Source organism: Xiphophorus hellerii, chromosome 12 (assembly GCF_003331165.1).
Source record: "Xiphophorus hellerii strain 12219 chromosome 12, Xiphophorus_hellerii-4.1, whole genome shotgun sequence".
In the NCBI taxonomy this organism is placed as follows: Eukaryota; Metazoa; Chordata; class Actinopteri; order Cyprinodontiformes; family Poeciliidae; genus Xiphophorus; species Xiphophorus hellerii.
This window is the reverse complement of record NC_045683.1, coordinates 120,934-142,363: the sequence shown is the minus strand read 5'-3', so window position 1 is coordinate 142,363 and position 21,430 is coordinate 120,934. Positions and strand designations below refer to the sequence as shown.

At 41.8% G+C, this 21,430-nt stretch overlaps 2 protein-coding genes and 1 long non-coding RNA gene across 5 annotated transcripts; 2 read left to right on the top strand and 1 right to left on the bottom strand.

The window, feature by feature from the left end:
• The first annotated feature begins 11,789 nt into the window (after positions 1 to 11,789).
• Positions 11,790 to 16,204, top strand: LOC116730242 (transcription termination factor 1). Of its 3 annotated transcripts, none has more exons than XM_032579295.1 (11): positions 11,790 to 11,871; positions 12,583 to 13,231; positions 13,488 to 13,612; positions 13,700 to 13,885; positions 13,959 to 14,037; positions 14,107 to 14,231; positions 14,309 to 14,498; positions 14,584 to 14,676; positions 14,805 to 14,870; positions 15,004 to 15,089; positions 15,873 to 16,204. In XM_032579295.1, the coding sequence occupies exons 2-11, from the start codon at positions 12,588 to 12,590 to the stop codon at positions 16,037 to 16,039; spliced, it is 1,761 nt and encodes a 586-aa protein (XP_032435186.1). In that variant the 5' UTR covers positions 11,790 to 11,871; positions 12,583 to 12,587; the 3' UTR covers positions 16,040 to 16,204. The 3 variants fall into 3 exon arrangements, 2 of the variants coding, with proteins under 2 accessions (XP_032435186.1, XP_032435187.1); XM_032579296.1 differs by having other exon boundaries at positions 11,798 to 11,867; XR_004341284.1 differs by lacking the exon at positions 15,873 to 16,204 and having other exon boundaries at positions 14,584 to 14,692; positions 15,004 to 15,053.
• Positions 16,205 to 16,489: 285 nt separating this feature from the next.
• endog (endonuclease G) lies at positions 16,490 to 20,942 on the bottom strand. Its single transcript, XM_032579319.1, has 6 exons — positions 20,007 to 20,942; positions 17,671 to 17,864; positions 17,455 to 17,596; positions 17,021 to 17,130; positions 16,866 to 16,947; positions 16,490 to 16,792 (listed from the first exon to the last, which is right to left on the bottom strand). The coding sequence occupies exons 1-6, from the start codon at positions 20,184 to 20,186 to the stop codon at positions 16,595 to 16,597; spliced, it is 906 nt and encodes a 301-aa protein (XP_032435210.1). The 5' UTR covers positions 20,187 to 20,942; the 3' UTR covers positions 16,490 to 16,594.
• Positions 17,950 to 18,728, top strand: LOC116729452 (uncharacterized). The gene is made up of 2 exons (XR_004341153.1): positions 17,950 to 18,066; positions 18,119 to 18,728. It is a non-coding gene; the product is annotated as an uncharacterized LOC116729452 (long non-coding RNA).
• Positions 20,943 to 21,430: the final 488 nt, after the last annotated feature.

The window sequence follows — 21,430 nt, the reverse complement described above, 5'->3', positions numbered from 1 at the left end:
GACCCGCCTGTACACACTGCTGGAAACACCGTCCTGCTTCACAAGAAACATGCAAAACTAATAAAGCGAAGTAACACGGAGACCTTAAGGAACACGGCCATATTTTTCTAAAAGCAACAACTGAACCTGAACCGTCAGCTGATCTAGAACTCTGACACCAGAGCTGCACTACTGTTAAGCTATGGGCTTGTTGTTCCTCAGGCTTCAGAAGCAAAAAGCCTGAACCGTAAAATCCCCGTTACTTGGTCTCTGACACTAACGACAATAAACCACGTAATATACTTGAACATAAGGTAAAAACATTGTCTGTTAATGAATGATGAAAAATGTTTAGATACATTTTTACAAGAAAAATGTCTAGCATAAGCTAAAGCTAATGTTAGCCACAAAGTTTAAAGAAAGTAAAACTCACCTTCGTATCTGTGTATAACAGGCGAACATCTTAAAACCTTTCTCCAGCTTATTGTCGGGGCTTCAGATCGATGTTCATCATTAACTGTTACCTTGGACAAGCCCTGCAAACACCCAGGGTGAAGAGCCTTTTTCAATAGATCGGAAACGATTGAGCCGCTTTTCTCCGAACGCGGAAGCTGAGGTGCAACGAGCCCATTTGTTAAAAACTGTGAGCTGCACTGAAGTAAATAAAAGAGAGAAGTTCAAATACATGCTGAGAGTGAAAAAATCCTTCCTAAAGGTGAAAATATATCTCAGATTTCAAAAGAAAATAAAAACAGGAGACCACAAATAATATAGGAAATAGCGCCCCCTTCTCTTCCGGAGTGCAATGGTCCCATTTCCAAATAAGGTCTGAGACTGACAGTAGTCCGACTTGCCCCTTCCTGTTTGCTGCAGCGAGGTGGACTTGCCTCTCTAACTAACCCGAACCCTTAAAAGATAAAGTCTCTGAAAACATTTCTTAAAAATATAGCCAGTGTTTTCAGCAAAGTTGAGCTGACTGTCCAGGAACGACCCGAGATATTTAATATTTGCCTCAGTTTCAACAGGTTGGCCATCGAGTGAAACTGGAACCACTTTCAGGTCCGGTAGATGTCCGCCAGAACCGCCCCGCTGTGGGGCCTGCAGCACTGGAGACTTCTACTACATGTTGATCCACTCCCAGGTACCGTCTATATAACAGGTGACAGGTGTATTCTGGTATAGAGACTGGTCTCAGGTCAGTGTGACAGAAACCAGTACACCCAGTTCTCAGAACCTTTAATGGACTAGTGTCTGTACTGGTTTTTGACCATCTGCCTGTATGCAGTCTGGAAGACCAGAGGTGCTCTCTCCCTCACCTGGACGATGCTGCCAGTCCAGTTCCTGAGGATCAGGAGAACATCTTCAGTCTGGTTCAGAGAGTCCAGTCCAGGAGGATTGATGAACAGAGAGCATCAGTGCTGCTGACAGGCAGTGAGGAAGAGCAGGACTAGGAGCTACCTGGCTGCTCTCACCATCATCTATGTCATCGATTGACGAAGTCCGGGGTCTCCTCTGCGTCCAGATCTTCAGATGTCACCAACTGACTGAAGGTAGTTGCTGTGGGCACCTTGACCCCTGAAGACTGAGATCATCACAGGACTCCCCATGTTCCTCTAAGTGTCCTGCTGGAACCAGAACCTGGAGGTCCTGACTAAGGTAGAGCACCTGTCGAGTCAGTAGATGAAACCACTAACACCGAGATCATATCTCTCTGCGTTCAGGACGGGCTCCTTACAGCTTCTGGCTGTCCTGCTGCAAAACCGCAGCAGAGGATTATGGGTACTGTAGTCAAACAGGAGCACTGCTTTCTCCATGTTTGTAGAAATGTTCCAATTATTAAAATTAACGCTTCCTTAATAAACCGTGTTTGTGTTTTATTCACTCAGACTCTCGGCAGGTTCTACACTCGTGAAGGTTCTCCACATTAGGGTACCCAGACACTGCCCAAGGTAGAGCAGGACAGGGGTAGACCAGTGTTACCCAAACCCCACTTTGCCCTGGGATGAGTTTCAGCTGCAGCTTATTGTCTGTCTCCAGCAATCTCTGGCCAAGAAGGTTCTCCGATGGGAAACAGAATTGAGTTACAGTCTCCTCTCTACCCAAGATAGAGGATCCTTTCTTTCTAGCTGAATGGCGGAACCGAGACCGTACTTTAATAATGACCAGTTAGTTGTTAGTTTGTCCAGCGGAGCAATAACTTTTGGTTTTGTCCTCATCCATCCATCCATCCATCCATCCATCCATCCATCCATCCATCCATCCATCCATCCATCCATCCATCCATCCATCCATCCATCCATCCATCCATCCATCCATCCATCCATCCATTTTCTGTACACCCTTGTCCCCAGTGGGGTCGGGAGGTGCTGGTGCCTCTCCAGCTAACATTCTGGGCGAGAGGCAGGGTCACCCTGGACAAATCACTACTGCAGAACTACAGGCCGACCTCTGACCTCTGACCTCCCATTCATCAGCAAAGTTATTGAAAAAACTGTTTAAACAGTTAACTAGCTTCCTAACTATAACCAACCACTTTGACTCCTGGCAGGCTGGTTTCCATGGTTACCACAGCACAGAGACTGGCCTAGTCAAAGTGTTCAATGACATCCATATAAATACGGACTGTGGGAGAACCACAGTGCTGGTTCTGTTGGACCTCAGTGTTGACCATGACATATCGACTGGAGAGTTGGGTCGGACTCTCCGGTCCAGTGCTTAACTGGTTTGAATCCTACATAAAGAACAGGGATTTCTTTGTTTCAATTGGAAACTTCTCATCAAAGAGGTCAAAGGTCACATGTGGGGTACCCCAAGGGTCAGTCCTAGGACCCCTTTTATTCAATATTTATATGCTCCCACTACAAGCACTACACTCACATTAAGAAGATGTGTGTGGACTTCACAATAGGGCTCCATGTGAAACATGGACACTGTATAACAAGGCTCCATGACTTCTACCCAAATTTCCAAATTTGGGTTATAGCTCAGGTTATAACAGGAAATAATATTAGCTACCATAACTATGCAGATGACACACAGCTCTACATTACGATGTCACCAGGTGACCTTTGACCCCATCCAATCACTGAACAGATGCTTAGAACAGATAAATGTGTGGATGTGCCAAAACTTTCTCCAGCTGAACAGAAACAAAACTGAAGTTATTATTTTTGGACCTAAAGAGGAACGATCTAGAGTTATAGATCTAGAGTTATAGATCTAGAGTCACAGATCTAGAGTTATAGATCTAGAGTTATAGATCTAGAGTTATAGATCTAGAGTCAATGCACAGCTTCAGTTATTACAACTAAAACCAGCGATCAGCCCGAAACCTGGAAGTAGTGATGGACTCTGACCTGAACCTCCAGAGCCACATAAAGACAGTTACAAAGTCGGCCTTCTATCACCTGAAGAACATTTCCAGGATTAAAGGACTAATGTCTCAGCCAGATCTAGAGAAACTCATCCATGCGTTCATCTTCAGTCGTATTGATTATTGCAACAGCGTCTTCACAGGTCTGTCCAACAAATCAATCAAACAGCTGCAGCTGATCCAGAATGCTGCTGCTGGCGTTCTGACTAAAACCAGGAAGATAGAGCACATAACACCAGTTTTAAAGTCCCTCCACTGGCTCCCTGTAGCTCAAAGAATAGACTTTAAAATACTGTTGTTAGTTTACAAATCACTGAACGGCTTAGCACCACAATACATTAAAGATCTGCTGTTGTTGTATCAACCTTCCAGACCTCTCAGGTTCTGGTTCTGGTTCTGCTCTGCATCCCCAGAACCAGAACCAAACGAGGAGAAGCAGCTTTCAGCATCTATGCACCACAAATTTGGAACAAACTTCCAGAAAACTGTAAAACACCTGAAACACTGACTTCTTTTAAATCTCGACTAAAAACCCACCTGTGGGGGACTTCCGGTTATGGCCGCCACGTGAGAAGACGTACCGAACTTCGCCCTGCTGCTTGTTGCTCTAATAAGGGGAAAATAACCGCTGTTCACAAAAGATTTATGCAAAAAGAAAAGGACAAACTGATGTATAATGACTAGCTCGACTAAACAACACAAAGGGAAAAGCGAAGCATCCAAGCAAACGAAGCTGTTCGGTGGAGAAGCTAACAAAGCTAACAAAGATGGCTGCGAAAGAAGGGACAAGCGAGTCTGAAAATAGTAAGTCAGATCAAATCCTGGCAGCATTGGAGTCATTAAGAAGCGAGTTTTCCGTGAAACTTGATGGAGTGATGGTGACACTACAAGATGTAAAACAAGAAATGAAAGATTACAATGAACGTATGTCGCCAGTAGAGAACCAGATTTCCACCGCGGAAGACGAAGTGGCTAAGCTACAAGCTACCGTGAGCACCTTGCAGGCTAAAACTAAATCTATGGAGGACAAACTCATGGACTTGGAAACAAGGTCTCGCTTGAATAACTTAAGGCTCGTGAATTTGCCAGAAGGTGCCGAAGGTTCAGATTTCTGTGCTTTTTTAGAAGTGGATACCGGGGCGTTGGGGATCGAGGCGCTGCAACCCTCAGTGGGCTTGGAAAGAGCTCACAGATTGGGCCCGGAGCAGACGGCGCTGCCCGACCGAGAGCCTGATGATGAACTTCCTCAACTACCGAGAAAGGCAAGCCGTCATTGGAGCTGCACGGGAAAAAGGACGTCTTCTACAAGGAACGACGGGTCCGCTTCTACCCTGACCTGGCCACCGGGCTTCACCAGCTGAGGAAAAAGTTCGGTCCGATCCGGGAGGAGCTGCGTAAATTGGGCATTGGCAATGGAGCAACTCAGCCTGCAACACTTTTAGTGACTTATGAAAACAAAACACCTGGGGAAGCAAGTGAGTTTCTCAAGAAAATTCAAGAGAGCTCAGGACACACAGAGCACTGAGTAAAGAACGACGGTATGTAAAGTAAAGTACCAAATAACTAAATTTATTATATGACATCTTACAGTTCGCGCGTATCTATACAGTATCTATACAGTATCTATACAGTATGTATACAGTATCTATACAGTATCTATACAGTATACATACAGTATACATACAGTATCTATACAGTATGTATACAGTATACATACAGTATCTATACAGTATCTATACAGTATGTATACAGTATCTATACAGTATCTATACAGTATACATACAGTATACATACAGTATCTATACAGTATCTATACAGTATGTATACAGTATACATACAGTATCTATACAGTATCTATACAGTATACATACAGTATCTATACAGTATCTATACAGTATACATACAGTATACATACAGTATTTATACAGTATCCATACAATATCTATACAGTATACATACAGTATCTATACAGTATACATACAGTATCTATACAGTATCTATACAGTATACATACAGTATACATACAGTATTTATACAGTATCCATACAATATCTATACAGTATACATACAGTATACATACAGTATCTATACAGTATCTATACAGTATCTATACAGTATACATACAGTATCTATACAGTATCTATACAGTATACATACAGTATACATACAGTATCTATACAGTATCTATACAGTATCTATACAGTATACATACAGTATACATACAGTATCTATACAGTATCTATACAGTATACATACAGTATACATACAGTATCTATACAGTATCTATACAGTATCTATACAGTATACATACAGTATCTATACAGTATCTATACAGTATACATACAGTATTTATACAGTATCCATACAATATCTATACAGTATACATACAGTATACATACAGTATCTATACAGTATCTATACAGTATCTATACAGTATGTATACAGTATACATACAGTATCTATACAGTATCTATACAGTATGTATACAGTATACATACAGTATCTATACAGTATCTATACAGTATACATACAGTATACATACAGTATCTATACAGTATACATACAGTATACATACAGTATCTATACAGTATCTATACAGTATGTATACAGTATACATACAGTATCTATACAGTATCTATACAGTATACATACAGTATACATACAGTATCTATACAGTATCTATACAGTATCTATACAGTATACATACAGTATCTATACAGTATCTATACAGTATACATACAGTATTTATACAGTATCCATACAATATCTATACAGTATACATACAGTATACATACAGTATCTATACAGTATCTATACAGTATCTATACAGTATGTATACAGTATACATACAGTATCTATACAGTATCTATACAGTATCTATACAGTATACATACAGTATACATACAGTATCTATACAGTATCTATACAGTATGTATACAGTATACATACAGTATCTATACAGTATCTATACAGTATACATACAGTATACATACAGTATTTATACAGTATCCATACAATATCTATACAGTATACATACAGTATACATACAGTATCTATACAGTATCTATACAGTATACATACAGTATACATACAGTATCTATACAGTATCTATACAGTATACATACAGTATACATACAGTATCTATACAGTATCTATACAGTATCTATACAGTATGTATACAGTATACATACAGTATCTATACAGTATACATACAGTATACATACAGTATTTATACAGTATCCATACAATATCTATACAGTATACATACAGTATCTATACAGTATCTATACAGTATCCATATTTCTCTTTGCATTTCAGTGCTTGTTATATATTTATGTTCCTAAGTTTGTTACATATCTGCGTTCCTAATTTTGTAACAATAAGCATTTAAATGTAAAATGGTCCTTTAAAAGGTTTTTAAATTTCAGTGGTAAAAAATGTTATTTAGCAGCAACGGGGGTATTTTCTCCAGAATAGGCCAAGAGTGGTTCTGCTGATCCTCACTGGTTGTGGGTTGGTTCCTGGCCATAAGGGGAGTCTAAAGGATATGGTGGGACTCTCCCAGTTTGGGGAAGGAAAATGGTAGAAGGGTTTGGTTTGTGTGTTGTGTGTTGGATGTGTGTTCTGGCATCCGGTTTTGTTGTGTCTCACATTTTTATAAGGTTAAGCAACCCGCTACTTTTGTTACTTTATGCCTCAAATCGTAAAATTTAATTTTATTTCATGGAACTGCAGGGGTCTTCAACGCCTCCAAAAAGTAAAGCAAGTGATGAATAAATTGAAAGAAATGGACTCTAAAATTGTATTTCTTCAGGAAACGCATCTTCTTGATGAGAACAACTTAAAGGTTAGGAGGAGGTGGAGGGGCAATTTATATACACGGCACCGTTTGCCTCCCATTCTAGAGGAGTTATAACTCTAATACATGAATCAGTGCCACTGCAAATTAAAAACATTATTAAAGATAAAAGAGGAAGGTACCTAATACTCCAAGGCTCCCGAATGTCAGAAACTCTCATTTTAACTAATATATATGGACCCAATGTGGATGACAGTAATTTTTACAATGATTTATTCCTCACCCTGTCAACGCTTAAAGGATCACACATAATGGGGGGGGGACTTTAATTGTGCATTAAATCCAAACATGGATAGATCAACCGGACTAGATCAGTCGCATAACAACTGTAGAGCTGCAGTTCATAGAATGATGAAGGAGTTGAAGTTACTGGATGTTTGGAGAGAAAAACCAGCTAATAAAACATACTCCTGCTATTCAAGTACTTTTAAAACCCACTCCAGAATAGACTAGTTTTTAATTTCTACAGAGTTGCAGTTTAAATTCAAGATTGTTACTATGACAATATTGTAATTTCAGATCATCTCCGTGTTGTTTGGTTTATAAAGATGATAAATTAAAGAGAGACCCGCCAAGATGGCAATTTCAACATAAATGGTTACAAGACGAAAACTTTGTGAAATATTTAGGAACACAAATTGATCCAAATTAATACTACAGAAACAACAGCAAGTATAAAATGGGAAGCATTTAAGGCCTTCCTTAGAGGACATATTATTAGTTATACAGGGTCTAAAACAAACTGAAAAAACTAGAATACAGTTGGAAGATAAAATAAAAGTAATTCAAGTTAAAGTAAATAAGGGAAATGACCCACAACTAGAAAAGGAATTATTGATTTTGAGAGCAGAATATGATCAATATTCAGCTTCAAAAGCTGCATCAAGTCTTTTGCGACTCAGGCAAACATTTTATGAACACGGCAACAAAGCAGGCAAGTTACTGGCATGGCAACTAAACCAGTTAGAAACTAAACAACCAATCACATCTATTATATCAAATGAACTAAACCTGCAAGACCCCCAAGAAATTAATGCAGCTTTTAAGAACTACTATGAAGAATTGTATAAAGCACAAATAAACATAAAATTAGAAAACATAAATCAATTTTTAAATAATTTAAATATACCTAAATTCTCAGAGGAAGACAAGGACAACTTGAATCTAGAAATGACAAAAGAAGAGTTAGAGTTAGCCACTGACGATAATCTGAAATCAGGGAAAAGAGCAGGACCAGACGGCCTTCCAATAGATCTACATAAAACCTTTAAAGACAAACTTTTGACCCCATTATTAGACATGTTTAAAGACATTTTTCATTCAAATGATTTCCCCCCCTCAGTAAACGCTGCCATGATTATTCTTTTGCCAAAGCCAGGCAGATCTCCAAATAAATATAACAACTTTAGGCCGATTAGTTTGCTAAATTCTGATCTGAAAATAATCTCTAAGTTGCTATGGCGACGCTTACAAAAGGTTTTACCAAATACAATTAACCGAGATCAAAACGGGTTTATTTTGGGGAGGCAAGGCTTTCATAAGGTGAGGCGAGTATTAAACATAATTTATTATAATAAAAATACCTCAGACTCTGCTCTTTTATCATTAGACGGCGAGAAGGCGTTCGATTGGGTTCACTGGGAATTTCTTTTTCAAGTTATGGAAAAATTCAATTGTGGAAACAATTTTGTAAAATGGGTTAAAATATTATCCAATAATCCCTCAGCTGAAATAATAACAAACAGAAACATATCTAAGCCAATAAAGATCAATAGAGGTCAGATTCGCTCAGACCTTCATCTCATGGAATCACTGCTGGACCTGCAGAACAGGATTTCCTGGTTCGCAGACCATGTGACCTTATTCATGTCAAAATTAAGTCCATCAATACAAATTATTATGGAAATAATTCAATTATTTAGTGAGATATCTGGATACAAAATAAACAAAAACAAGTCTTCTGTTCTATTAATGAAAGAATTAGCCCATCCTCTGATGATTTACAGTTTAAAATAGTTCATGAATTTAAATATTTAGGGGTAAACATCTCTTCAGATCTTCAACAGGTTGCTGCGACCAATTATAAACTCATATTGAATGAAGTAGATAATTCATTTGAAAGATGGATGCCACTACCAATATCTATGATTGGAAGAATAAATATAATAAAAATGAACATATTGCCAAAGTTACTCTATATATTTCAGAATGTTGCTCTTCCTCCTCCTCCTGAATTATTTTCACAAATAAAGAAGAAGATGTTGCGTTTTTTATGGAACAACAGGAAGTCCAGACTCCGTTTATCTTTACTGTACCTCCTTATGACCGAGGAGGCTTGAAGTGCCCAAATTTTCTCTGGTATTACTGTTCTGTGCAGTTTAGGTCTATGATGTTTTATTACAGTAATCATTCTCCACATTGGACTGAGAATGTCCAATGTGGAGACATTGGACTCAAATCCTGAGTCTCTGACATGGAGACTCAGGATTTGAAATTGACTCTGCCTTCATATTTATATTCAAATTCAATATCAAAGCTTCTGAAACATACTAAAAATCCATTTCTTAAGAATATGATAAGAGTATGGAGAGATGTAAGAAAAATTTTACATGAACCAAATTGTTTATCGCGGTTCAGTCCAGTGGGGGGTAACCGATGTTTGTACCTGGTAGAGCTGATTTAATATTTAAAGTATGGAAAAACAAAGGACTCCAAATGATTCAGAATCTTTATGAACCAGACTCAGACAAACTAATGAGCTTCCAGGATCTGCAACAGAAATTTCACCTAGATAGGAAACATTTCTTTAAATATCTCCAACTCAGAAACTTCATAAGAACAAATCAAAATAATGAGTTGACTTTAGAGCCAAATTAACTTTAGAAAAAATGTTAACAAAGGACAGTTTGAAGAAAGGAATCATATCAGAGTTTTATCACTCAATAATGTTACATATATCAGAAGGATCTCATGATAGACTTAAGGCTTGGAAAGCAGATTTACTGCTAGAGATATCTGAGGAAGATTGGCAAACAGCATGTAAACTGGCAAACAGCAGCTCTATCAACACATCTCTTTAAATGATCCAGTTCAAATGGTTAATGCAGGTTTATATAATAACACTGGACCTTAATAGGTACAACAGGGAGATTCCTGATGTTTGTCCAACATGCACAGAGGACAGAGGAACTCTGGTTCACTGCATGGAGGATAATTACACTGTTTTGGAAAGAGGTAAAAGATATAATTGAGAAAATAATTTCCAAACAAATAATTCTTGAGCCAAAGCTGTTTGTGTTTGGACTGTACCCTGAAAAACATCATTATACTAAAAATGAACGGACATTTATAAACTTAAGTTTGCTTAATGCGAAAAGATGAATATCAATGTTTTGGAAAAAGACTCATGGACCGACCATAAACCAACGGCTGCAGCAGATGTTATCTGCCTCTGGAAAAAATTATATATATTAAAGGGAAAAGAAGATTTGTTTGAGTTCATCTGGATCCCTTCATTAGGGAGATGTTCAAGGATCTGAACATCTCAGAAGACGGTACAAGAACAAGTTAACTGCAGTTCCCAAAGACAATTTTATTACACTGTTAAAATCTCAATTTAAAGACGATATGTAAAATATGTGATGGTTGTATTGGAACCAGATTGTGAGACATTTTGTTTTACTTTTTTGTTTGTATTTTATTTTGACTTGAACAGTAATACTACTATTGTTGTTGCCACAATTTGCATACTGATCAAGTTGTTTGTTTAAACCACTAAAATTCTAATAAAGATATTTTTGAAAAAAAAAACAAAAAAAAACCCACCTGTTTAGGATTGTATTTGAAATGTAATAAATTACAAATTTATTGATGGAACCTGACTTAATGTCATGGTCTGATTGTTGATTCTGTTTCTTTGTGTTTCTGTGTTTGATATGATGTAAAGCTGCTGAAATGTGCTACACAAATAAAATGTGATTTGATTTGATTTGATTTGATTTGATTTTGGACAGGTCGCCAGTCTGTCGCAGGTTTTGTCCTCATCTCTATTTCTATTCTTTCCGTTGATGCCAAGAACCAACCCAAAAGAAAAGCTGTATTTTTATATTATTATTATTTTATTCAGGAAACCCTACCCTTCAGAAGCTGCTGCTTTGGATTAGAGTTATCTGTGGTAACAATTCAGGTGTAGCAGTTTTAGAGAGCAGATTAATTAAAGGGACACTAAGAGGACAAGCTGCTGGATTAAACTCTGAATGGTTGATCTTTAATTATCAGTGACTATAATTGTAAAAACATAAGCAGTTATTTTTAACCATAGCAGAAAAAAATAATACATTTTCTCTCATTTCTTGATGTTAAAATCCTCTGAGGAGACTTTAATACCAGGATGAACATAATCTGGACAGATGAACCAAATATTAACTGATTTACATGATAATCTGTGACAAATTATTCATAATTCATGTTTTGACCAAACCTCCAACACAGATTTATTAAACTTCTGGCAGTCATTGGTTTTGTTTCTACCGTTGATGGAAGCTGACTAAAAATGACGCCGTCGAACGTCATGACGCTTAAAGGCTCTTCGCGCATGCGCGGAGCTCATTCGGGAAGTAAACAAGCCGCAGCAGCGTGGAGCGCGGAGTGTTTTCAGTAAGTTTAAACTTTAAGTCTATGGTCTTTGACCTACTTAAATTTCATATCGTCGATGGGAGATCAGCTGGTAACACGGACCCGGTTCTGTTGTTCTGGTTCCGGTCCGCTTGAACCCAGTTTTAACCGGTAATTTACGGTCAGTTGTGATGTCGAGATGAAGCTTCATGAAGCACCGAACGGTTCGATGCTTCGTTTTTTCTACTGCGACATATTGTGGATAAAATAAGCAACGTGGAAACAACATGAAGCCTGGCGTTGAATCAGAAAAGTGAGAATCACAAAATCACATTTATTAAAAACTGGAACTTTCCTCAGTTTCTCTGAGGCCAGAAACGCAGCAGCAGGTTTGTAGAAGTTTCTGCAGAGCTCAGGCCTCGGTCCAGGTCAGGTCAGGCTTCAGCTTGATTTGGACCCTGGTCCTTTTAAAACTGTAGAAGTTACAACACCGGATCCACTGTGTGGGTTGTTGACTTTACAGGCGGAGGTTTATTTTTACTGTCAAACTATTTATTAGGAGAAATCAAAATGTTGTCAATCAAGGAAAATTTGGGTCCGTCACAAATAAACTGCAAACGCAATAAGATCCTGAATCAAGAATATGTTCCGGTGAAACGGCAGCAGAACCAGTTCCTCAACCAGTCACGTGATTCGCCCGCTTGGTTCTGGATGGTACCGCCGGTTCAGGCGCTGATCTTGTGACCTCTGATCCCAGGCATCATGGCGGCGCCAGGTCGATCCCGGAGGAGGAAAAGCAGGGAGGAGGAGGAGCTGAGCCTTCATCATGTGGATGAAGTGACTGAAGGTCAGAGGAGGAAGAGGAGAAGGTCAGCAGGTCAGCTGGAACATCTCAACCCTCCTGAGGAAGAGGAGCAGCTCCAGACGAAGGCAAAGAAGAAGAGAGTCACAGGTGAGGAAGAGGAGATCGTTCTTCCTCCCACTGCTGAACTGATGCAGGAAGAAGACAGGAAGACGAAGAAGAAGAAGAGACTTGGGGAGGAACCTCCTGCTGCTGTTGACCTCAACACTCAGAAGAAGAAGAAGAAGAAGACAGAAGGGAGAGAAGAAGAAATCATCTGCCTTCCTCCTGATGGACCAACACGTGACCACAAGAAGAAGAAAAAGAAGATGATGGCATCACAGCAGGAAGATGAAGACCACATGTGCATCGCCATAGCAACAATCTCTCCAGGCCAAGAGGAAGCTCTAGAGGCTGAGCCAACGAACCTCGGCAACAAGAAGGAGAAGAAGAAGAAGAGCAGCAGCGGGACGGGCTCAACTCAGGAAGACTCGAAGAAGAAGAACGCAAAACCACAGAAGAAGAAAACGCAGCGAGGAGATCTGAGCAGCAGCCCAGAAGAAGGGTGAGTATCAGCGCTTCTTCTCTACTAACTCAGGACCGGTTCTGGTCCAACTAAACCAGGCAGAACCAGTTCTGGGTCAGGCTTCACCAACATCGGTTCTGCTCGGCTTTCCAGCTCTGGTTCAAACAGTGCAGGCAACTGGTTCTGGTTCTGGTTCCAGAGTGGACTGGGCCCTGGTTCCAGAGGCAACTGGTTCTGGTTCCAGAGTGGACTGGGCCCTGGTTCCAGAGGTAACTGGTTCTGGTTCTGGTTCTAGGGTGGACTGGGCCCTGGTCCAGGAGCTCCAGGACTTTCTGCCCCACATCAGGAGGAAATGCATGAACCAGATCAAGAAGATTTTGAGAAGTGACCTCCATCGCTTCAGGAAGTTCAGACAGCAAGGTACCGGTTCTGGACCAGACGGGTTCTGCTCTTTGGACTCCAAGTCTCCATGTTCTCCTTCATGTCTCTCTCTTTGTTGTCCTCCAGGTGTTCTGGCCCGTTCGGGTCGGTTCTCTGTGCAGGAGAACCAGCAGATCAAGGAGAACATTTCGGACTTCCTGGTTCTGACCGGGATCGGTTCTGTGGAGAAGCTTCTGTTCCCTCAGAGGTTCGTGGAGGAGCAGGCGGCCATCAGGAAGCTGAAGAAGCAGCACGGCTTCATGGAGCGGATCGGTAGGAGTCCGTTCCACCGTCTGACCGGCAGGGCGGCGGCCCGGTGTTTGACCTTTAACCTCTGCCCCTCCAGCGGACGGGATCCCCCGGCCGTGTCACCAGGTCTACCTTCGGGCCTTGAAGATGTTTGATGAGAAGAACCACATGGGCAGGTGAGCCGCGGTTCCATGGGACCCGCGGTGGGCTCGCTGTAGAACCCGTTCTGACAATCTGTGCAACAGGTTCTCCGAGGAGGAGCTGGCGGCGCTGATCCGGTTTCATAATCTCTATGGCAACAACTGGAAGCTGATTTCACAGAAGATGGAACGCAGCGTCTACTCGCTGCAAAAACGCTTCGCCGCACTCGGTAGGATGTGACCTCTGACCCCGCGCCGCCCTCTCTGGCCTCCCTAGCCAATCACCTGACCTCCTTTCGGTCTCCAGGTGTGGGTCACGGCGTCTGGACTGCCGAGGAGGAACGGCGGCTGAAGCAGGCGGTCAGGGAGCGGCTGGAGAACCGGGCCGGTCCCGACGGATCCGGTTTGAGCCGAAACCAGCTGAGCCAAAGTCTTCCATGGAGGGAGATCAGCCAGGAGGTCGAGACCCGGTCCTGGATCCAGTGCCGCGGCAAGTGGTCGGTTCGCATTGGGTCCCGGTTCTGGTTCTGGTTCTGTACTACAGGTCCAGTTGGCCTCGTAATTGGACTCTCTCTATTGCAGGTTCTTCATCCTGGATCATCGCATGACGTTTTACGGAAACGTCTTCAACAGAGGAGCTGAGGGTTACGAAGCCAAAATCCGCCTCATCAGCACGTAAGGTCACCGTAAGGTCAGAGGTCACAAACCAAAATGGCTCTGATGACGTCATAAGAATGAAGCTGCTGACATCAGCAGTTTAAATGCTCCAACCGTCGGACTCTGACTCCGCCCATCTCTCTCAGGTTGTACGACACGTCGGTGGACGACATCGCTGATGTCAACTGGGAGGAGGTCGCTGCAGCTGTGGGGTGAGGTCAAAGGTCAAACAGCTGGAGAGGCTGAGAGTGTTTCTGCCAACTGTAGTAGCTAGTGGTACTGACTGTAGTAGTTGGTGGTAGTGACTGTAGTAGTTGGTGGTACTGACTGTAGTACTTCTTGCAGTGATGTGACCCCATGGAGCGTCCAGCGAATGTTCAACAGACTTAAACAACATAAAGTTCCACATTTCCACTCGTTGTCATTTGGAGGTGAGTGATGCCTGATTTTTATTGATTTTTACTGGTTTCTATTGATCAGTATTGATTTCTATTCATCCCACTGTGGAACAATGTAAACATTTCTCTTTAAAAGTCCAATCATACAGACTTTCTAATTGGATCCTAGTTATTAAACACTACTGAAGGTTTTTACAGTGCCGTCTGATTAAGAGCTAAGAAGAGATTTTCTTTCAGGTTAGTAATAACTCTGTTAAAAAAACTCATTAAAAACCGTCAGACAGTTATGGGAAGTTCTGTTATTCCTTCACACGTCGACACAAAGCAGAGAGGGAAGGACTGCAGACTATTCATGAAGCCAACGTAGCCTAAGCTAGCACGGCAGGCTGCGTTCAGGCTAAGCTAGCACGGCAGGCTGCGTTCAGGCTATGCCCCTCAGTATTGTGAATTTTAAAGTACCCTTTGTAATGATTTTGTCATTATAGAGGGCAAGATCAAGATTTTTATCTGATTTAACACTAAATCAGATAAAAATCTTGAATCTGATCTAAAAACTGAGCTGAGGCTGTGGTGGACGATGCCAAACCAACTAGACGTTTTAGTGCTTTGCAACCGGGATGAGGAAAACTAAGAGTTAAACGTTCAAAAGAGCTAGTGGTAAGAAAAGTAGAGGAAAGGTGTAGCCCACCTTTCCTCTGAAGGACTTTCTTTGAGGCGTCAGAGTCAAGGGGGTCGATATGTACACAGGTGTGCTTTGCAGAGGTTCCGTCCAACAGGAAGGACGTTCTGACATATTCCCTTCGCCTCCGACCTTAGAGATCATCGACTTCCTGTACCACCGAGTGGTTCCTGTCCTGCAGAAGCGGCTGAGGTCCTTGGACAGGAGGGCGGAGCTACAGGAGCGCTGCAGCCAGGACAGGTACCAGCTGTCGGACATCTTTAACTCGGACCTGGAAGACGACGGCAAGATGGACGACATCTGACCTCTGATTGTTTGACAAGCCCCGCCCCGTCTGAGTGTGGGATTGGCTGCAATCATGGACAGGAAGTGGACTGTTGGATGCTTTTATTTTGAAATCCTGCATATATTGACCAGATTTGACTGTTTTGTCACTTTGTGTTTTAAATGAAATCAGTTTCACAGCTGAGCTGACTGAGCGTTATTATCCCTCCTAACTAGCAGGCAGCGCCTCTAACTTTACTTCCACTAAATCACAGGAGTCAAACTCCAGTCCTGGAGGCCCGCTGCCCTCACACTTTTAGATGAGCCTCCTCTGCACCACACCTGAGTAGAATAATGAGGTCATTAAGGCTCTGGAGAACTGAGGTAATGAAGCCGTTTCATTCCAGTGTTTTGTAGCTGCAGCACAGCGACTGGAGGCCTGGAGTTTGACTCCCCTGCACTAAATCATCATGAATGAATCAGAAACGCCTTCAGATCAGCTGCCTTTAATGAAAAACATGAAAACTGCAGGAAATGACGATGCGTCCCCATGGCGACCCCAGAGCCTGCAGCAGGGCATTGTGGGAGCGGTAGTTCACTTGTCGCTGATGGCCTGCAGGCTGCTCGTCCGCTTCATGATGTTCGGGACGAACAGCAGTCCCGACGCTCGCTCGATGGTTTCTATGGAAACCAGGAAACGCTCCAGAGGAAGCTTGTCGTCCACCGGCTGGTTGGGAAAGACGTAGGAGCGAAGCTCCACCCCCCGGCCGTTCACCTGCTCCAGAATCAGCACCTGGAGATCGGGGCCAGGTGGGCTCAGAACACAGGCAGGTAGTTGATGACATCATCACACGGTCCACTCCTACCTTGAAGAAGTGAGTCGGCACGGCAACGTGGTTCCGTCCAATCACCTGGTACCTGACGTAGAGCTTTCCATCGTCTTCCTGCCTGAAAAACGAATCACGCCTGGAGTCTAAGCTCCGCCCCCTAACTACAAAAGAACAGGTAGAGGCCAGTTTACCTGGGCAGGTAGAGCGGGCCAGTGCACACGTAGACGTTGAGGTAGTGTTTGGTCAGAGAGCGGCAGAGCTTCTCCAGGTTGTTCCAGGTGTTCTGGTTCAGGTGAGGGTTCTGCAGAAGCAGGTGGAGAAAATGAATTAGATCCGACGAATCAGAGGCTCGGGTGGGCGGGACCTAAATGCAAGGCTGAGACAAAATGAGACGATGTGATTGGTTCATTCTGGGTCAGAACCTGCTCAGTGCGAGAATGGAACCACAGACACCTGGGCAGGTGAATCCTGTGCTGTTCTCCAACCTGCTTTCCCATTGGTTATTGATTAGATTATTGATCATATTGACCCCGTAGGACGTCGTCCTTCCTGTGTCCTGATTGCCTGATTGGTCCTCGATGGTCTACCTGTACACATCCAGTAACCTGAGTCAGGTGTGTTTTACCTGTGGAGCCACATTGCTCAAGTAGAAGGTGTCCTCCATGGCCTTTTGACTCCACTTGTGATTGGCTGCAGCTGCCAGGTGACCCCTGTCGAAGCCACTCCCCCTGTAGTCTGCGTTCGTGGCTCTGTGGAAGACGTGGACGCTGCCGATGAAACGCGTTGCAGGTTAAACTCCATCCAGCCACCCGACTCGCCTGTCTGCACAACTTCTACTCACCTGTCGTCCTCTTTGAACTCACAGCGCTTCCTGTCTGACGGACCTGTCAGGGAGGCGGGGTTTAGCCTCTCAATTACCCAGGATGCCGTGCGTGTGCGAGGATCGTACGACGTGACGTAGGACTCTCTGGACCGGACGTTGGCCAGTGAGGGGAAGCCATACTTCATCACAGCTCCAGAGTTACCTGGACTCACCTGGACTCAACCAAACAAACCAGTCAGTGGGATGGTGGTGCCAGAACCATCGACCGATTCTGGTTCCGAACCGACTCCGACAACCCATCCTCACGGATCAACTACAGCTAAAGAGCAGCAGGACCAGCTGAGGCCATCTGGAGCGGGTTCTGGTTCTGTCAGAGTGGACTGCTTAGGTTAACTTAACCCAGAGTTATCTTAGGTTAACTTAACCCAGAGTTATCTTAGCAATACTTAACCCAGAGTTAGCTTAGCGATACTTAACCCAGAGTTAGCTTAGCGATACTTAACCCAGAGTTAACTTAGGTTAACTTAACCCAGAGTTATCTTAGCGATACTTAACCCAGAGTTATCTTAGGTTAACTTAACCCAGAGTTATCTTAGCGATACTTAACCCAGAGTTAACTTAGGTTAACTTAACCCAGAGTTATCTTAGCGATACTTAACCCAGAGTTAGCTTAGCGATACTTAACCCAGAGTTAACTTAGGTTAACTTAACCCAGAGTTATCTTAGCGATACTTAACCCAGAGTTATCTTAGGTTAACTTAACCCAGAGTTATCTTAGCGATACTTAACCCAGAGTTAACTTAGGTTAACTTAACCCAGAGTTATCTTAGCGATACTTAACCCAGAGTTATCTTAGCGATACTTAACCCAGAGTTAGCTTAGCGATACTTAACCCAGAGTTAACTTAGGTTAACTTAACCCAGAGTTATCTTAGCGATACTTAACCCAGAGTTATCTTAGCGATACTTAACCCAGAGTTAACTTAGGTTAACTTAACCCAGAGTTATCTTAGCGATACTTAACCCAGAGTTATCTTAGCGATACTTAACCCAGAGTTATCTTAGCGATACTTAACCCTGACCCTTCCAGGTTCAGTTGGACTCTAGATGTTTAGAGACTTTTTTCCTGAATGAATCCAGGAATCTAACCTGCTCTGGATCAGAACCACATGTTACCGTAGTAACAAGATGAAGAACTGAAAACAAATGATTTTAAACAGATTGTTGCAAAGACACTTAGCTGTTTATGGAAGAATATATTAAATTTATGCTAAAGTTCTTTATGTCCAACAGTTAAAACTGGAAATAAAAATAATTTTATTTAGGAAAGATAAATATCACAGTTATAGTAAAGAGAATGGAAAAAAGTTGGAGACGATGTTCTTGACTTTATTGTTAATGGCTTTTAAAGTTGAACTACTTAAATTCACTTAACAGCAGAAACTCTGGTTTCTTAATTTATCATATAGTGAAAGTTTACGGTTATGATTTTAATGCTAAAACGTTTCATCAGCAGGTCGTTCTTGATAATCCATGCAACTTTACTAACAATCAGGAAATTTATTTTTATAGCATCTTTATGAATAACAGCTGACCAATAAAGATTTCTGCCAAAAAAATCAGATCCTATCTGGACTCAAAGCTGGAAGATTAATGGTGAAAGAAAATCTAACTTTTACGGATGGAAATGACATCATCAAAATTACATTAACCAAAAACTTAATTTTTCCAGTTGCACAAGAAGACATTTTCCTTGGTTTTACATCAGAGCAAATAATTAAAAGAGATAAATAAATATCTGATTCCTGTCCAGTTCAGGGGATTGAATGGAGTCTGAAAATGAGACAAAATATTCGGATAATTGATTTTTCTACGGAGTCCGTTCTGCCCCCTTCTGGCGGCTAAAGTTATTACATTTGGTGCTTTTATTTTGAAGGAACAAGAGCATTTTATTAATTTAAAAATATTGTCAATGAAGAATGACTCAGCAGGCAAATTATTTGAATAATTTTAACATTTGCAATTATCTAAATATTTTAATATCACTGCACATATTCATAGGTATATATTTCTCTTTAGTTTTTCAAACTGAAGTTTATTTTATGATATAAAGTATCGATCAATCTGTCATGTTTATTTGATCAGATAAGTTTGTTTATTAAGAAACTACGAAGCTCAACCCGATTAAACTGCTGGTGGTTCCGAGGAGCTGATAAATGGATCGGGAGGATTTAAAGTAGTTCTGATTCAGGTCTCAGACTTAACCCAAAGGTTCTTGATAAATGGGTCGGAACCGGGTTATGAGAAAGTCCAGAACCGAACCTGAGGCTCGCACAGACACAGCGGTTCACTCACGGCGAGTTCGGATGCCCGGACGGTCAAATTCTCCGGTACCGGGAGGACCGGAACCCACCCCAATAGACCGGCTTGTTGCTCCTCCTCAACTCGGCTTCTGTAGCTCAGCCGGTGGCTCACTGCGGCTCCGAGTCCCGCTCCGACCAACAAGGCGGTTCCGGTTCGGCCCAGTAGCTTCATGGTTCCGGTGGATCAGCTGATCCGAACCCCTGCAGCCGCGTCCTTGTTGTACTGATCCGGAGTTTAATTTTGGACCAGAAACTCAACCTTTGGGTCCAGGAAGGCTGGTTTGAAGGTTGCGCTTGCAAACAAGGTCACTTCCGGTGTCTGGTCTGACGTCACTGGCTGGGTTCGCATCATTTCTCCACCAGCGCAGTGAGCAGGTGGAGCCGGTTTATATGCAGTTCGTTCTCAGGTGAAGAAGCCACAAAAGTTTGGAACTGAACTTTTGATGATAAATGCGACTTAAATCAGAACCTGGCAACGATGGATTTAGAAAGAATAGTGAGGATTGTAGTTAATCATTTCATACACAAACAGCTGTTAAGTACATAAAATGCTGACTAGAAAAAAATCCCCACATGTTTTTGCGCCCCCTCTAGTGCAGCGCCCCGATGCGTTGCATACACTGCATAGTCACTTTTTCCGCCACTGGCTAGAAAAAATTAAAGATATCAAAAAGAAAATTAACTCAGTTGAAAAACGTGTGGAGCTCAATGAAAAAGATGCAACGTCCTGCTGGAACCTATGGCCGAACCCAGGGTCGGCCATAGGTTCCAGCGCCATGGCCGACCCTGGAACCTCAGAGTTCCTGGAGTCGCTGAGAGCGAGAAGGACGGGATGAGGGAGGACTACTCCATGACCGCTGCTCTTTCACGGCTACTTACACTACTGTACTTTGTTTTGTTTTTTTTCATAATCATTTTTTATTTTCTCCCTTTCTAATCCAATAACTCAGGTCGCGGTGGGGCGGCGCTGATCTCCGCAATTCAGTTCATATTAAAATTATTATTTTACAGTACAGTAGTTATTTGTAAAAAAAAAAAAAAAAAAGTTTATACAGTACTTTTTATTTGTTAAACAAATGTTTGGGCCTGCAAAAAGGTTTTCTTCTTTGGTTTCAATGTATTATGGAGAGGCCTGTCACGATAACAAATTTTGCTGAACGATTAATTGTCTCAAAAATTATTGCGATAAACGATAATATTGTTTGAAGACATTTTTACATTGATTTAATGGAAATGACGTAATAATGCATGCGATTTCTTGTCAAAGTTAGATACACTTTATTTTCAAAAGAACACTAAATACTGGAGCTGATAAACAAAATAAACAAAAACAAAAATAAAATGGATTCTCAGTCTCCATTAACAAAAAACTCACTTGAAAAAAAACCCTAAACAACATAAAGTAAAAGTGGAAAT

Coding starts and splice junctions, on each gene's coding strand:
- LOC116730242 (XM_032579295.1), top strand. CDS start 12,588: ATGGCGGCGCCAGGTCGATCCCGGAGGAGGAAAAGCAGGGAGGAGGAG. Junction 14,232..14,308: donor AAAACGCTTCGCCGCACTCG/GTAGGATGTGAC, acceptor TTCGGTCTCCAG/GTGTGGGTCACGGCGTCTGG. Junction 14,499..14,583: donor ATCCAGTGCCGCGGCAAGTG/GTCGGTTCGCAT, acceptor TCTCTATTGCAG/GTTCTTCATCCTGGATCATC.
- endog (XM_032579319.1), bottom strand. CDS start 20,186: ATGAAGCTACTGGGCCGAACCGGAACCGCCTTGTTGGTCGGAGCGGGA. Junction 17,865..20,006: donor TCCGGGCATCCGAACTCGCC/GTGAGTGAACCG, acceptor GGTTGAGTCCAG/GTGAGTCCAGGTAACTCTGG. Junction 16,948..17,020: donor GGCCCGCTCTACCTGCCCAG/GTAAACTGGCCT, acceptor TTCGTTTTTCAG/GCAGGAAGACGATGGAAAGC.